The following is a 16,654-nucleotide window of genomic DNA, read 5'->3' on the forward strand; positions in this document are numbered from 1 at the left end:
GATACCAAAAGAAACTGTCAAATAACAAGTACAAACCACCAGCTTTTTAAATTCTGAACTAAAACTACTAGCTCAGTTGGTACACTATAAGCTTTTATTTGTGATTTTCTTTGAGTGTCACTTGTGTTCCCATTTTTCTTTTCAATCGCCGGTTGCAAGATGAAAGGAGTTAGAAACGTATTTTATGGATTAGTACAGGTTTCCTATAAAGATAGTTGAGGGTGTTAGGGGGAGGGTGGGTGAGATAAGAAGGAACTCGTATTGAGGACCAAATGCCCTAGGATCATTATTTTCTTTTGACCAAATTATTATCAGTACTTGTTCTCCACTAATACAAAAGCTACTTCCAGAGACACATGAAGTGCAAATATAAGTTCTGCAATATTATAGGACGACTAGAGCTTAAAGAATATTTTCGGTTGAATATGAGTATAGTGATGACATAGTGTGATCACACTACAATAAGATCGAATACAATTAGTTGGGCGACATGATACCGCAAATAACTGATTAGTAATTACTATAAAGTATATAGAACAAAATTACATACTAAGAAGCAAGGAGTCTAAATGATATAAGAGAACGATATGAACAAGTTCAAATTCATCCTAGTATGTATTATAGCATATGACCGACTTACAGATATCATATAACTCAATATAAAAGTATCTTGGTAATTAATTCTCTAAAAGTATCTTGGAACCTATATTCGAGAAAGCAGCAGCAATAGATTCTCTAGATTGCAATCTAATCATATAACATATTTGCCCAACTGATTTTGCCAGTTTATACAATTACTTGTGGAGGCACCTCCATAATTGTAGTGAATCAACAACACAGACACAAACATCAAGCACTATGACAAATTAAAACACACACACACACACACACACACACACTTTATAGTACTATCATTCATCTCATCTCAAGCATATAATCTCTCAAAGCACGCAAACAGTACGGCTACACAGCCACACAGCCACACACATTAAGAAGTGAACTTATCGAGTTGAGAAGAGTCAGGTGATTGACGAACTGGAACGAGCACGATCGACGGAGAGGAACGAAGCTAATTGTGAAATTTGTAGAGAGAGAAAGTAAGTTGGAAGCGGAGAGAGAGAGAGAGAGAGAGAGAGAGAGAGAGAGAGAGAGAGAGAGAGAGAGAGAGAGAGAGAGAACCTGTTGAGAGAGTCGAAGTAATGCAGCAGGGCTTGAGAGAGACGATGGAGAGGCCATAATTTTGAAAAGAGTAAAGGTGAGAGACAAAGGTAACGGTATAATTAAAATAATGATAATATAGAATTGAAAGTGTAAGTGAGGGGTAGTAAAATTGTAAACAAAAGTTAAAAATATATATATTCTTGTAAATTTCTCAAGTTTTTATATACAAGATAAATCATAAAATCAATTAAAACTGCTGAAAGAAAAGCACACCAACCAACTAATAAAATATATAGGTATTCTTAGAGAATAAAGAAATAGAAAAAGTAACCCAAAATTAAAGCCAAAATAATTACAAAATCTACACCAAAGAGAAATGAAATCTCTTTGGTTAGACTCTATAAATTAATAGTTAAAAAATATAAATACATGAGAAAAGTTCTACTCATGTGTGACGTATATATAACAAATTATATGTGTAGTTTCGATTTTTTCTTCGGACCAAATTAAATTTTTACATAATTTTGAGACAATTTTAAGCACTCGAGAAATATATTCTAAAATATTTTTTTATGAATTACTTTTATATTTTTAGCTGTATAATATACAAAAGTTATTTTTTATAAAGATAATATATATAATAATTTAAATCAAAATTCAATCGAATAAAGGTAATAGGACCTTATTTGTTCCTCTTCAAACTTAACAATTACAATGATTTTTTATTTCAATTGTCCGAATTTAATTGTACGTATTTTTTTTTTGATAAAAAGGAATCAATTCATTAATTAAAAGCCATACGGCATCTACAAATATAATCGAAATTGGACAGACGCCGAATAATATCGCTGTTGAATACTTTCTTCTTGAAGAGGCAACTAAGCGATTTGAAGATGATTTGAATATACACACTTGTTTCCGTCTGATTGGTTTTCATCTGATTGTAGGTATATATGTAGCTAAAGTTTTCTGTTGCTAGTTTAGACTTTAGACAGACTGACGAAAACAGAACTGACAGATTGTTGAAACTCAAAGAGGCGGCTGCTAAAATGGAGTCCGCAATGCTGCGTTGTTCCTCTCCGCCACCGCAATTCCTCGCCGCCGCCGCCAATTATTCACCGGATTCTCAACTCTTCCGCTGCCACAAGCCATCTCTCAACTCCAAGTCTTCCAGAAGCTTCTCTATTCGTGCTTCCGCCTCTTCCAATTCTTCCGGTAATTCTACTCTTTTTTTTATCAAGTAGATGCCTAATTATATATCAATTTAACAAAAGTTGTTGAAATGAATGCCTAATTCACTTATATACATAATTGTTGAGTGTGTACTGGTATTGTGCAGTAGTGAGTTTGCTTGATTACGGTGCTGGCAATGTTCGGAGTGTTCGTAATGCCATTCACTCACTCGGCTTCTCTATCAAAGACGTAAACCCGTGCCCTATCGTATTCCACTGATATTTACTTATAGAACAGTTGTTTTTACATTGCGCGAATGTATATGTTTAGCATTTGGTTTTTAGAGATAGTGGAGGACTTACATTTGGAATGTGTTTCTTGCAGGTGGAATCACCGGAAGATATTTTGAATGCAGAACGCCTTGTGTTTCCTGGTGTTGGGGCATTTGCTGCTGCAATGGATTTTATTAATCAAAATGGGTGTGTTTTATCAACACTTGAGCATCGTTTTTTTTTTGCCTGAGAATTATGGTCTGAATTTGTTTTTTAACAGAATATATAGATGATACTCATATGAATTGTTTAGAATCTGGTTAGTGAGGACTGAGGACCAATTCTGTTTGCTTTTTAGTATATGCATTTTAAAACACGTAAATCTTATTTAGCAAAAAAAAAAAAAAAAACACGTAAATCATAAGATTTTATTTTTGTGTCCATTTTCTATTATACAGTCTTTAAGGAGTTTAAATTCTATGAATAGTTTGTTAAATTTGGACTTGGCAGTCAAATTACACACACACATATTACGCAGTGTTGAGTAATTGACTTCAAATATACCTTTTATGGAGGAATTGTGGAGTTTCACATCTTAGGTTGTGTTCACCTGGATGGAATGAAATGAAGGGAGAATGAAATGAGAAATTATATAAAAATTTTATGGAGAAAGAAGAAAGTATGAGTAGTGACTAAATATGAATGAGTTTAAATTTATTTTGATAAAGATTGTAAGGAAACATGATGTTGAAATGGAATGAGCATTCCTTCCAAAATATGTGGGTTAGAATTCTAGTTAAAATAATAGGAAAGGAATGATTGAAGGAATGAAAATTATAGACATTTTCTCTAATGAACCCAATGTTAGAGTACGAAATTCATTCCATTCCATCCAAGTGAACACAACTTATACTCTTCTATGTAGTAGGTAACTCTTTGTGCATCTTCTGTTATATAGAGACAGGGGAGGGAAGAACTCAGTAGTCAGTACATTTGATTCAACAATTTGAATTATTTATATTATGAACAAAAATTTAACTCCTGATGTTGGACATTTCGATTTATTTTTTTGCTTGTGCCATATTGTCCCAATCTAATGTGTTTCTGGTAATACTTATACTATTCTACAGATGCAATAAAAAGTTAACCTCGCCTTAATTAAAGTTCAGTTGACCAATGTTTTTGTAGGATGACCGAAGCACTTTGCTCTTACATTGAGAATGATCGACCCTTCTTAGGAATTTGTCTTGGGTTGCAGCTACTCTTTGAGTCAAGTGAGGAGAAAGGAACAGGTAAATTTTTTATGTTTATCATTCAAGGTATAACTTATTTGAATCGTTTCTGCCTCAAGTTTCTTTGGTGTTTGTCCCAATATCTGTGTTGACAAAGTTTATAGGCAGTGGTTTGTGAATTTAGCTAAAGGTAGAACTAGCTCCTCTGCTTTGTGAATTGGGCAATTGGTTAGGAGAAATGGGAAACTGAAATATAATGTCCTTTTTTCTTTTACATTTTAATAGGCATTTCTAGCAAAGTTATTTACAAAGGTGAAAATGCAGTTTCATAGATTATCATCTACTGTCTGACACTTTCAGTTATCACATAATCTAGATGCACAAATCTATTATCAGGATTTTATTCGTAGGTTTGTATGCTTGATTTAAACCCCATGTTTCTCAGTGAAAGGTCTTGGTTTGATTCCTGGTGTGGTTGGACGTTTTGACTCATCTAGTGGCTGCAGAGTACCTCATATTGGGTGGAATGCTTTGCAAATAGCTAAAGAAACCAACATTCTAGATGATATTGGAGATCGTCATGTATATTTTGTTCACTCTTATCGTGCGATGCCGGTATGTTTATATATCTGTTCCTGATATCCTTCTATGACACAATTTTCCAATTCTATCTATGTTTTTTTTTGCTAATCAATTATTTCCTATTAACTTTTGAGCTTTAAAAATTTCAAACCCAAGTTTGTCTACATTTTTATAGTCTGAAGAAAATAAAGATTGGATTTCATCTACTTGCCACTATGGCGACAATTTCATAGCTTCTATCAGAAGGGGGAATGTGCATGCTGTTCAGTTTCACCCAGAGAAGAGCGGAGGAAAGTCATCAAAACTTCTTGTCCTCTTTTGCGTTTCATCATATAAAAGTGGCATGTTGATGATGCACTTAGCTAGTAAAAATTATATGTAGAAGTTCATCCAGGACTTTCTTAGGGATATGTGATCTATATCTACTGCTAGCATAAATGACCTAACATATTCATTCTTTCATCTATGCAAATTTCAGATGTCGGACTTTCAATACTAAAAAGGTTCCTATATCCTGAATCTAGCACGACAAAGGTATCACTGCACCTTATAACAACTGAAAATTTAGTTTTTTTTATGTAAAACCGTGTAATAACAATATTCAACTTCATATGAAGACAGAAGCTAGCTAAAAGGAAGGCTTCAAAACTTGCGAAGAGGGTATGTTAGTAAATTTGTGTGCGAAGCCGTCATCTTTGGAGCATCTCTAGTGATGTCTTATTACTTTCTCAGGTAATTGCATGTCTTGATGTACGGGCAAATGATAATGGTGATCTTGTTGTAACAAAAGGAGACCAATATGATGTAAGGGAACACACAAAGGAGAATGAGGTATAAAAATAATGTCTTATCCTAGAAGAATGTAATTTGTTGTGGTATTGCTTGCTCATATTTCCTGTTTCTTTAGGTGCGAAACCTTGGGAAGCCAGTCGAACTAGCTGGACAATATTATAAAGACGGAGCTGATGAGGTATTCCTCAATATATAGAAACAAATTTGTTTAGGTGATTAAATTAGCGATACTTTGGATTCAAGCTTCACAATTCATTTCAGGTTAGTTTTTTGAATATCACCGGTTTCCGTGACTTTCCTCTTGGGGATTTGCCAATGTTGCAGGTTTGTCATCATTTCAAATAAAAAGTCTTCTATTAGTGCTTCTTTGTAATTACTGTTATAGTATGTTGAAATTTTGTTGGCTGTTAGGTATTAAGGTATACATCGGAAAATGTTTTTGTACCATTAACAGTTGGCGGGGGGATTAGAGATTTCACCGATGCAAATGGCAGGTACTAGTTAATTTTCCTACAATGTAAAGTATTACTTCATCATATCAATTTTTCATATAGGATATCCACACAAGAATTTGTTTTAAAAAAAGCCCCAAGTTTTAACTCCGGGACTAGTATCATGTAATTGTTTCTCTTTGGTGGATATTTATGGCTGAAAAACTCTTTCTTTAGGCACTATTCTAGTTTAGAGGTTGCCTCTGAGTATTTTAGATCTGGTGCTGATAAGATTTCAATTGGGAGCGATGCTGTTTACGCTGCAGAAGAATATTTAAAGACTGGAGTACGCGTCACTTTATTTTAATGATAAATCTATATATTACAAAAGTCTATATTTGTATGTATTGTTACCTCCTCTACTATTGTAGGTGAAAACTGGAAAGAGCAGCTTAGAACAAATATCCAGGGTGTATGGGAATCAAGTGAGTTCTCTCACTATGATTCATTTTTAATGGAAGTTTGATGTTTCTTTTATATGAATATTTTGTGCATCATGTTGTCCTCCCCACTCCCCGCCCACTCTTCCTTTAATAATTACTAACCAGTCGTGCTTGTTCAGAAGCAGCAGCTGGTTTGCATGTTTTAGTATAGATGTCCAATTTAGCATAAGCTATAGAATTAGTTGGTTGATATGTATGTTGCAGGCTGTGGTTGTAAGCATTGATCCTCGTAGGGTGTATTTGGTGCATCCTGATGATTCAGCGTTTAAGGCCGTCAGAGTGAAAAACCCAGGTAACTGTCGCATAGTTTTCTTTAAACTAAAGTTTGTGTGGTCTTTTGTACAACTAATTGGGGGAGAATCTATTGACACTTCGACATTAAACTGAATTGATAGTTTATTTTGTTTTTGGCTAATCAAACTCTCACACAGCTAGCCTTTGAGTTGATGCCTCTTATGGAGGACTATTATACTCGTAAGCTCTTATGTACGTATGTAGCTGTTCAACTCAAAACGGGGGTGGGGGGATCGAACAGGTTGATGATGTGCTCTTGTTATCTTTCTGTCTGACTGCAGCTTCATAATTGTTTTAGGTCCAAATGGTGAAGAATATGCATGGTACCAGTGTACGGTAAGTTTTTCTATACCCTACTGTTTGTAACCAGCAAGATTGCATCAATTTCGCACTGTCAAATGAATTTTGAAATGACAGCAGACAACTATAAAGCTTATTATTTTTTACTGATATGATTCATGCTTGACAAGAGATGAGGGGCAAAGTACATATATAAAGCAGCAATTATAAATTTGAACTCTTTACTTCTTGCATTGCAATATACGTTCATAAGACATTTTAGTTGCGTCTTTATGTTTATTTTTGTCACCTTCTACTCTCTGCTTTCTCTGTTGCTTCAAAAGCTAAATTGGTTGTTTTGGCCGTGATTAAGGTGAATGGTGGTAGAGAGGGTCGCCAAATTGGTGCTTATGAGCTAGCTAGAGCTGTCGAGGAGTTGGGAGCAGGAGAAATATTGCTAAATTGCATCGACTGTGATGGTAATTATTCATCTTGTTTTTAGACAACGGTTGAAGTATTTTACTTTTATCATATTAAAACCTTAACTCCAAGAGAAGTGAGATTTAATTTGATTATTAGTGTAGTGAATGCATATATGCATGGTATATACTTGTTTATTCTACATTTGAGGTGCCTCTGCTGCTTTATCATAGCTGAGGTGGTTTTGCATGCCATGCGTCAGAAAATCACAAAAGCTTAAATGAAAAGTGGTCCTTTGTTGTAAAATCTTGTCTTTTGGGTTGGTTTTTACTCCGCAGTGGTCTTGGGAGCACTTACTCCAGCACATTGGACTTTTTATAGTGTTGTTATTGATAACACTTGTCCAGAAAAAATTGAATAATCTAACAGTTTTTTTATACTAAAGCGTTTAGCTTACTTTCAATCTATTGTCTGTATAGGTCAGGGTAAAGGCTTTGATATAGATCTTGTAAAGTTGATTTCCGATGCTGTGAATATTCCTGTGGTTGCAAGTAGTGGTGCTGGAGCCGTTGAACACTTTTCTGAGGTTTTTAACCAGACAAATGCCTCAGCAGCTCTTGCTGCTGGTATATTTCATCGCAAGGAGGTATGTATGCTAAAGTGATGATTTGATTCTTCTCATTAGTTCGAGCTTGCAACAGGCTTGTTTAGATTTAAGATTTTATACAGGATGATCTCGGTGCTTAGGTGCTGTGATAAATTAAATGATGAAATCCAATGTTAATTTTCACATTCAAATAAAACGTGTTCTTCAGATTTAAATAATTTATCTATTTGTATTCTGATTTATGTGCAACCAATTATTTATTACAGGTGCCTGTACAGGCTGTTAAAGAACATCTGTTAAAAGAAGGGATTGAAGTGCGAACATAATTATGATTAGAGGACAGTCATGATTTTGAGAAAAACTCGACCAGCTTTTTGTTCGAGTCCCCAAGGAGTGACATTCTCATCATTATGAGTTAAGGGAATGCCCCCCCTGGCCTAAAGACACCTGGAGAATGAAGTTTGAATTTCATCTTGGTCTGACAGTATAGATTTAATCAGCAAAGCCCGATGGAATTTGAGAATTGAAGACTCATCTCCATCTGAATTTTGATACAGATACACACCCTGTAACAATGTTATGAGATGTAACTTTCTATATATTGCTTACTTTCATCACCTGAGGTACAGCTGAAGAAACACAAAACTTCTGTCATTTCATATTGTTAATTTGTTATATGCATTTTGCCAAAGCATGGAGTTTAGAGATCATTTGCAGAATTTTAAGTTGAGAAATAAGCAATTAACCGACCTGAAATTTAAAAATAATTTAAAGTGTGAAGTCAATATATAAAACTTTTTTGGAGTTCTCATTCAAATAAATAATTTATATGATTTAATATTATTGTTATTATTATAATAATATTTTTTGTAACTCATGTCTCCGGTCTCCTATCACTTATGATGTTTCATCAATTGTGTTTACAGAAGGCATGTTTTCCGTCGAAACAAAGAATTCATCAACTGCGTCTACGGAAGTAAAGTTTTCCGTAAAAACAAAGAAAAATCATTGTCCTTTCGTAAGATTATGTTTTCATATCCTTCCGGAAGATTATGTTTTCATGGACAATAAGAGCAGAGCAGTGAAAATGTGCAATTCAGATAAGAGGAGAGTAGCGTTTCGAGCGGAGGTATGTATTTGTGAGTTTTGAATTGGAATTGGAATTGGAATTAGGATTTTGAATTATTACTTAGATCTATTTATATATTTCATGTGTTGTTAATTTACACTCTCGATCTCCTTTCTTGTAATTCATGATTGTAGATAATAAATTAACAAATGAAGAAGAATCTATCTATTTTTAATTTTATTAACTTTTCTATTTGTTTTTTCGCTGGTAATAGAAATTTTCATCTTTAGCTAAAATATATATGAATTAGGAATTTAGGACTGGTAAGAATCACGTGATAACTTCGCCACTGGTGGTGAAGTATGGTGATGATATGATGGTTGAATCAGTTACTTTTAAACGATAATTTAACGTGATTGTTTGATTTTTCAGGTTTTAATTTACATATCAGTATTGTAATTTTGGATTGATGATTTAATAATTTTTAAACATTAGTTATGCAACAGTTCTGTAAATTCGATCAGGTGATAAACTTTTCTTGCACATCTGCGAGAAGGCAGACTCTAAGTCTCCGATAGAAAAGATAACTCATATATCATAACTCAATCAGATACCATTATACCAACTTAAAATTTCCACTCAGTAAGCAAATCTAAGTCATAGTTCCTATTTAGCTGTATTAAAATGTTTATAACAGTATAAGAGAGATATGACTGACAAAAAAATTATCCCACAGGAAAAAACTGAAACTTTAATATAAACTTTCTACATATTACTGTTCCAAAATAGTTTGAAGCGAGCGAAAGATTCTTTAATTTATTTGTTGCATTAATGGCATACTGCCCTCTATGAAAGAACAAGCCAAAAAATGGTCTTTGTTCAAAGAAAACTCCAATGATACATATCCTCTCATTTTTATATTGTAAAAAGTCGCCGGGATTGGATTCGTTTAAGCATTCTGCTGCTCCCTAAAAAAAATCTTTCCAAAATTTATTGTACTCTATATTTCGTGCAGGATTATGTAATCAAGTCCGCGATAAACGGTTTGGTCATTTCTATTTATATATCCAGAAGCAACCTCCTTGGATCCTCAACCACATCCTTAATTCGTCTGAGGAAGTACACTGCCTCCCTGCCATCAATCAGCCTATGATCATATGTCAGCGCTATGTACATCATAGGCCTCGCAACAATGTTACCTCCGACAACCATTGGACGGTTTACGATAGAGTGCATACCAAGGATCGCAGACTGTAATAGTCATATATACAGAGGAGAAAGGAAGAGTTAAATAAAAAGGTAAAGCATGATATTCAGATTCAGATACCAATTTCATCGTTGAGAGTAAACAAAGAGTGGTAAAGGTAGAAAGGGGGATAAAAAGAAGAAAAAAGGAGTCAACCTGAGGGGGATTGATGATGGGTGTACTCAAAAGGCTTCCATAAACACCTCCATTCGATATTGTAAATGAACCCCCAGCCATGTCGTCCATTGATATAGATCCAGCCACAGCCTTTTTGGCAAGATTATTTATCTCCTTCTCTATCTCAGCAAAATTCATCCTATCAGCATTTCGAACAACTGGAACAACAAGACCCTGACAACAAAATATAAATTACTTAAAAATCAAAAGTGTCAAAAAAACAGGGATACTAAATACATATTGTAATTAAATTGAAAATGTCACAAGATAGGAATACCCAATACATAGAGATATGCCCCAATGTGTCATACAAGTTGGAATAATTATTAGACAGGACATGATCACAGGCCAGTATCATGTGAAGTAACTAATTATTTCTTAATATTTTCTTTAATCTGCAAAATGTGAGGGGAACAAAAATAAGCTTGCCTTAGGAGTACCAACAGCAATACTGATATCAACATAGTCTCTGTATATGATATCATCTCCGTCAATAACTGCATTGATAACCGGCTGATTTTGGAGTCCGCTCACAGCTGCCTGAAATCAGAAAAAGAAATTAGATCAATTGTGCAGAAAACTGAAAAGAGAATAAGTTGTTTATGATCACTAGAATCTAACACCAACATACTTTTACAAATCCTGACATAAAACCTAGCTTCACTCCATGCTTCTCAAAAAATGCATCTTTGTAATCCGAACGGAGTTTCATTAAATTTGTCCTGCAACAATTAACAGACTAAAAACATTAGTTATAAGCAACCATCAGTGATCCACATGAGTTATGATACAAACATCCAAAACACTTGTGTGTTCAAGTAATTGGTGAATAGAAATTCTCCTTGGAGGTCTTGTGGTTGAACCTTGCCACCTGTAGTTTCTGCTAATGGGTTGCGATTACTCCCTACTCTATTTCCTACAGAAAAATAAGCTATCACTAAACAACAATTGACTAAGAGCAAGTCCAACAACTTCCCTAAATGAGCTCCTAAGCTCAAATATAGGGAATATGACATGATATGCAGCTCCAACAATATCCTAGCGATTCCCTGAATCACTAGGACATTCTCAAAATCTCTAGCCATGTCCTATTTTTAGGTAACCACTAGCCGTTCCCCGTTTCATTTTTTGAAATAAAAAATTTATTTTCCTCCACTTCTACACTCTTGGCCCCCACAATTTTATAATTCTTACATTTTTTTTTTGTCCACACTATTTCTCTTTACGCTCAAATTTATTATTTTAAAAATAATGAGGAATGGAAATAGGGATTGTTGTTGGAATTGACACACAAAACAGTGATCTTAAATCACTAGGATCCTTTAGGATCCATTATTTTATAATATTTATAGGGATTAATTTGAAGAATAATTTATCCCATAAACAAATATTAATTCACAGTTCAATATGTATACCGTCGAAATAATTCAAATATATGTTCATATAAGTGTCAATATTGATAAGTTCATGTAAAAAAAGAAAGAAAAGGAAAGTTAATTAATTAGTTCATGCATGAGAAGAAACAACATCAATGAATGCAAATTCCAAAATGTATGCATTAATCAGATGTATTAACATATATTCATTACTTAATATACATTAGAAAATAACAAATTTGGAACTCATAACATACTACTTTACGCACTAGTCCTGGTGAGACGCATCAGGAAAAAAAGGGACAGATGACAAGAGGTGGCAAGGATAGGGAAGAGAACAAACTAATCAAGCTCTAAGAAGGCGGGGCTTTGGCTTCCTCCGCAAGACTGAATAAGAGAAGAAAATCCTCAATTGATTTTGATAGGTTTCTATTGATTGATGCAAAGAAGCCTCATTCTGTCTTTGGTTGGAGAGCATGGAATGGAACCGAATGCAAATAACGAAACAAAGGGAAACAAGGAAAGAGGGCGGGAGGGTGAAAATTTTTTAAGGTGAGTATAAAACTTTTACAATGAGATTTATGAAAGAATTGAGTATGATGGAAAATGGAGTATTCCTTCTTAAATCAGAGACTTGCGCTCTAGTTTAGATTGATAGAACTGGAATGAAAAAAATAATAAAATACAACTTCGAATATTTACCTAATATATGGCACAAATTCCATTCCATTCCATCATGTTTTTAATCATCCCAACTAAACACAACATCACTATTCAGTCAATTTAGAATGATGAATGAAAACAGTTAGTAAACCATAGCTTACAGGTTCGTCCAAAGGAAGAAAAGGGAGGTCGATGCTAGCAAGTGATTTATTTGTTTTTTGCTTCTCACTAGTAAACCCAGTCTGAACTTAAGTGGGACAGCACATAAAATTTCAAGCCAAATGGAAAATTGGGCTCAGATGGTGACACGACAAGTAATTCATGATGTAAACACTGAACTTAAGTCCTATCAATATGTACAAATTATGAATCGAGCCTCTCTGCCTCTCACAGGCCAAATTTAAGGGAAATCTGATGGACATTGCTTATACCAATTATTTCAACTAAATTAGTGCATACCAATAAAGAACATCAACTCACATATCAACTTCGTTGAAAGTAGTCAACAACGCGAATGTGTTCTGAGAATCTTTCAAACGTGAAGCAACTCGTTTTCTCAGTCTTGTCATCGGAACCTACGATCATAACAGCAAACATGCTGAGAAAGTGAGAATGGTGATTAAAAAAAAAAACACGAGTGAGTCTAAAGCAACCTGATAGCCCCTTATTTTTGCAAGATTAATATCAATCAATTGTTAGTAGTATGTAGTATACCAACAACAAAGAAACAACTCACCCGTCTCTCCCTTTCTTTTGGAGGAAGCTGGGGTTCTGAAGAGGTTCTGGAAGGTGGTGGAGTTGTCGCCTTTGGCTTCTCTGGAGGAGGTGGTGGTGGAGTTGTTTCCTCAGGCTTCTCCACCTGTGTAGCGGCTTCAGCTTTAGGACTCTCAATTTTACGTTCAGTGGAAGGAGGCTGAGAAGAAGCTTCGTCAGATGTTTTCTTAGATGAAGCAACACCTTCGCCCGACTTCGATATAACAGCAATCTTGGTACCTGGTTCCACAGTATCCCCTTCCTTGGCTACAAACTATAGGCATGCATATGGCTTTAGATCCACTAATTCAAAGTGGTGGAAGAAGAAACGCATAATCAAATATTCCAGCCTATATAGGTGTACCTTTTGGATAACACCAGCTTCAGGACTAGCAACATCAATAGTCACCTGATGGAAAGTAAAAAATCGAAGTGGTAATACTCTTAAAAGAAACTTCAGTTTTACAGGATTCCCACCTCTGAATGATACCTTATCTGTCTCTACTTGCGCAATTGGCTCGTCAACATCTACTTTATCACCAGGCTCTGCTCCAAATAGAATAGAGGCAAAACAACCATGAACTCAAAACTTTAATTGACAATTAGACTTTATTGAACATTACTAGTCAACGATGAAGACATACGTTTCAGAAATGTTGCCAGTGTACCATCACTTATTGATTCACCCATGAAAGGAACAACAGCATCAACCAGATCACCTTCATCAAGATACACATATGTTTACAAGATGAGGATGATGACACCACATAAAGTTTTACAAACTTTAAGATACAGAACAATGAGATAGATACCAAGTAAATTGGCGTGTAGAAAGCTATACCAAGTGCATGTTGTTTATAAACATCAATTATTAACACCATCAAACTTATATAAAAATCAGCTGATCAACGTAAACCATAAACTAGTACATTTGGCACCCACCCACAATTGCATTAACCACCATAACGAGTACCTTAGTCTGGTTAACAGACATACAAATAACCACAAACTAACCCAAGTCGATGAATGATGTACCAACAATATATGTAGACTTGCAGCATTATTGGAGAAGTAGACACTTAATCTCCCTGTATTATTTACTAATATGTTACAGGGACAACATATATTTTACTAAAAATTTAGCTGCGGCCTGCGGATCATGATTGTGACATGGGACCAAAATATGGAAAGAAAAATAGATATAAAATCTGTATATCACACCACTGTCAGAAGAGAACTTCATCCTTGATGTTTGTATGTTGAATGGCTGAAGACTTCCCACCACTTCCCTGCAAAGCAAATTGCGGAGAACTTTAAATGGATCATTTTCACTTTGCTTTTTAAATGATTACGACATATGGATTATATTGGATCAATTTCATCAAAAACATAAGGGAATTATTAAGCGAGGATATACATACAGGACCACTGTCCTAATAGATAGCTGTTGTCCAATTTTCTGATTTATCTTTCCTACACTTTCTCCATATTGCATGTACACATTTCACTGTATCTCATCATAAGCATGCATGATTGAAGCATTTTTTTTTCCTACAAACATAATCTTATAAGGGACTCCATTCCTTGTTTGTTGAACTACCATTTGGAATAGTCAAGCAACATCAATAGCAAAATCTTCTTCTACCAGACAAACAACCATATTTAACTTAACTATTTGAAGACACATACAGTTTTTAAGTTATGTTATTGGCTTATTGCTCGTGTTCTCAACTTTGGTATGAGGAGGTATAGAATGACCACACAAGTTATCCACTCCATTGCTAGTTTAGACTTTGCGCTACTGTCTAAACGTTACCAGCCCAGTACTTCATTCTCACTTTCATTTCCACATTGCACTTTTATATCCCAAAATGCTAATAATCATACCAGCGCATAAAAGTTTAATATCTTCACAAATGACTAGTTACAGACTATAAAGACAAAAGTAAAAATGTAGTTATGTTAATCAAGAGATATCATTTTCAACATTTACAGTTTCCCCAAGTCATACTGGACAGCTATCTCTAAGTTCAAGTAGTAAATTACAATATGGGAAGTTTATACCAAGGCTAACGAAAACATATATTCCAAACAAAAGCCAGTACAGCTAACTGTTAATATATATATAAGAGAAGTAAGAGTTGGAATTCAATTTTTCTTGAAGGTACTTTCACACTAACCTTGCTGGCCTCAAAATAAATGTGCTGCGGCCTGTGTCAATGAGAAAGATTTGAAGTATTAATGAAAGATATATAAAGCCATGTTACATGTAGTTTTAGCTGCAGCACCATAAATAAAGGATAAATGTGGCTGAATTTACCACTAATAATGAGGTGAGAATAAAAGTGAGCATTGCTAAGCCTTCTTGGCAGAGATAATACCTGTTCAAATAATTATATACCAACTCATCAGGAGTTTTTATACGTAAGCCTTAAAACAATTACAAAATGTGTATAGTTAATATATATGAATCAAATCTTCTAGTGTCTTTTTGAACTGATACTAAACTATAAAAAGACTCGCAAAATAAATTAAACATGCTGTGAGTCGCTACACATTACAAGTAATCAAAAATCAAGACTATAAACCTGAGGAAGATCAGTTCACATATTGGCGAGATACAAAACAATTACTCAAAACACACAAATATTGGTGAAATACGAAACAATCGAGATATAAAAAACTAAGCAGCATAAACTGAAACAAATATGCAACAACCTCTTCTCCTAGTGCAGAGTTACCCACTCTAGTAGTGTTTAGCACCGAACGAAACGAATTCCGACAAACCTACACAAAACAGCAAAAATCAACATTCATATCACCTCTTAAATTACAATCGTACACAAACATGTATCAGCATATAAACAGACATACAGATTAATATTTATCCGTTAAAAATTCAACAAATCGATAAATACTTAAAATCAAATAATTAAATAAAAAAAAAAGGAATGTAGAATCGAGTGTTGTACCAATGCAGAGGAGGCGCCAGAAGCGAGTTTTCGCCTTGTAACAGCGAACATCGTTGGCTTGCTTGATCTATACGTACAATCAATCTGAACGAACAAGCTATTTTTAAAATAATTTAAATAGGGAAATTTTTTTAAGATGATGAAGAAATTGAAATAAAAAATAATAAATGAGAGAGATGCATCATCGTTCTGACCTGAGTGAGTCGGAATAAAAAATTTAGGGTTCTAAATAAAGTGAAGATCTCCAAATGCGGTGTTTATTCTTCTGTAAGCACTACGCTAACGCCAGGCATCTTATTATTCTTTGGAGCTAGTAAGTCACGTGTTTTTTGTTGAAAGCGAGGCCGCCAAGTCTGTGGAAAAACGACGTCGAAACATGTGCAACTCGATGTTGACACTTTCCAAAATTCTGCAAATTATACTTTGGGCCAAGTATTCAGTAGTATGGAGTAGTAGTCTTCAAGGTAAATAAGTTATTGGGCTTTCTTTGTTAGCCCAATTTTAACTCCGTCCCCGTTTGAATTACGAGGAGGTTTGGTTTACCGGTGTTTATTGTTTGTTAATGAGAAGGTTATTCATGGGTGAAAAATAATTTTAGTTTGTATAATTGAATAAAACTTTTTATGTTTATAATTTATTAAATATAATAATT

At 34.4% G+C, this 16,654-nt stretch overlaps 2 protein-coding genes across 4 annotated transcripts; one reads left to right on the plus strand and one right to left on the minus strand.

The window, feature by feature from the left end:
* The first annotated feature begins 2,132 nt into the window (after positions 1 to 2,132).
* Positions 2,133 to 8,437, plus strand: LOC108192806 (imidazole glycerol phosphate synthase hisHF, chloroplastic). 2 transcript variants are annotated; one of them, XM_064079852.1, is made up of 19 exons: positions 2,133 to 2,376; positions 2,501 to 2,583; positions 2,719 to 2,813; positions 3,795 to 3,898; positions 4,284 to 4,453; positions 4,596 to 4,708; positions 4,897 to 4,954; positions 5,042 to 5,080; positions 5,153 to 5,251; positions 5,328 to 5,390; positions 5,474 to 5,536; positions 5,624 to 5,706; positions 5,881 to 5,989; positions 6,075 to 6,128; positions 6,351 to 6,438; positions 6,739 to 6,776; positions 7,093 to 7,198; positions 7,619 to 7,785; positions 8,013 to 8,437. In XM_064079852.1, the coding sequence occupies exons 1-19, from the start codon at positions 2,211 to 2,213 to the stop codon at positions 8,070 to 8,072; spliced, it is 1,758 nt and encodes a 585-aa protein (XP_063935922.1). In that variant the 5' UTR covers positions 2,133 to 2,210; the 3' UTR covers positions 8,073 to 8,437. The 2 variants fall into 2 exon arrangements, with proteins under 2 accessions (XP_063935922.1, XP_063935923.1); XM_064079853.1 differs by having other exon boundaries at positions 2,504 to 2,583.
* Positions 8,438 to 9,540: 1,103 nt separating this feature from the next.
* LOC108224605 (dihydrolipoyllysine-residue succinyltransferase component of 2-oxoglutarate dehydrogenase complex 2, mitochondrial) lies at positions 9,541 to 16,383 on the minus strand. 2 transcript variants are annotated; one of them, XM_017399278.2, is made up of 15 exons: positions 16,197 to 16,383; positions 16,003 to 16,086; positions 15,749 to 15,817; positions 15,351 to 15,411; positions 15,211 to 15,241; positions 14,252 to 14,319; positions 13,675 to 13,749; positions 13,521 to 13,576; positions 13,395 to 13,439; positions 13,014 to 13,304; positions 12,758 to 12,852; positions 10,870 to 10,960; positions 10,668 to 10,778; positions 10,218 to 10,412; positions 9,541 to 10,066 (listed from the first exon to the last, which is right to left on the minus strand). In XM_017399278.2, exons 2-15 carry the CDS (start codon positions 16,051 to 16,053, stop codon positions 9,875 to 9,877), a joined length of 1,431 nt encoding a protein of 476 aa, XP_017254767.1. In that variant the 5' UTR covers positions 16,054 to 16,086; positions 16,197 to 16,383; the 3' UTR covers positions 9,541 to 9,874. The 2 variants fall into 2 exon arrangements, with proteins under 2 accessions (XP_017254767.1, XP_017254768.1); XM_017399279.2 differs by having other exon boundaries at positions 16,003 to 16,099; positions 16,197 to 16,334.
* Between the last annotated feature and the right edge of the window lie 271 nt (positions 16,384 to 16,654).

This window comes from Daucus carota, chromosome 6, assembly GCF_001625215.2.
Source record: "Daucus carota subsp. sativus chromosome 6, DH1 v3.0, whole genome shotgun sequence".
Lineage (NCBI taxonomy): Eukaryota > Viridiplantae > Streptophyta > Magnoliopsida > Apiales > Apiaceae > Daucus > Daucus carota.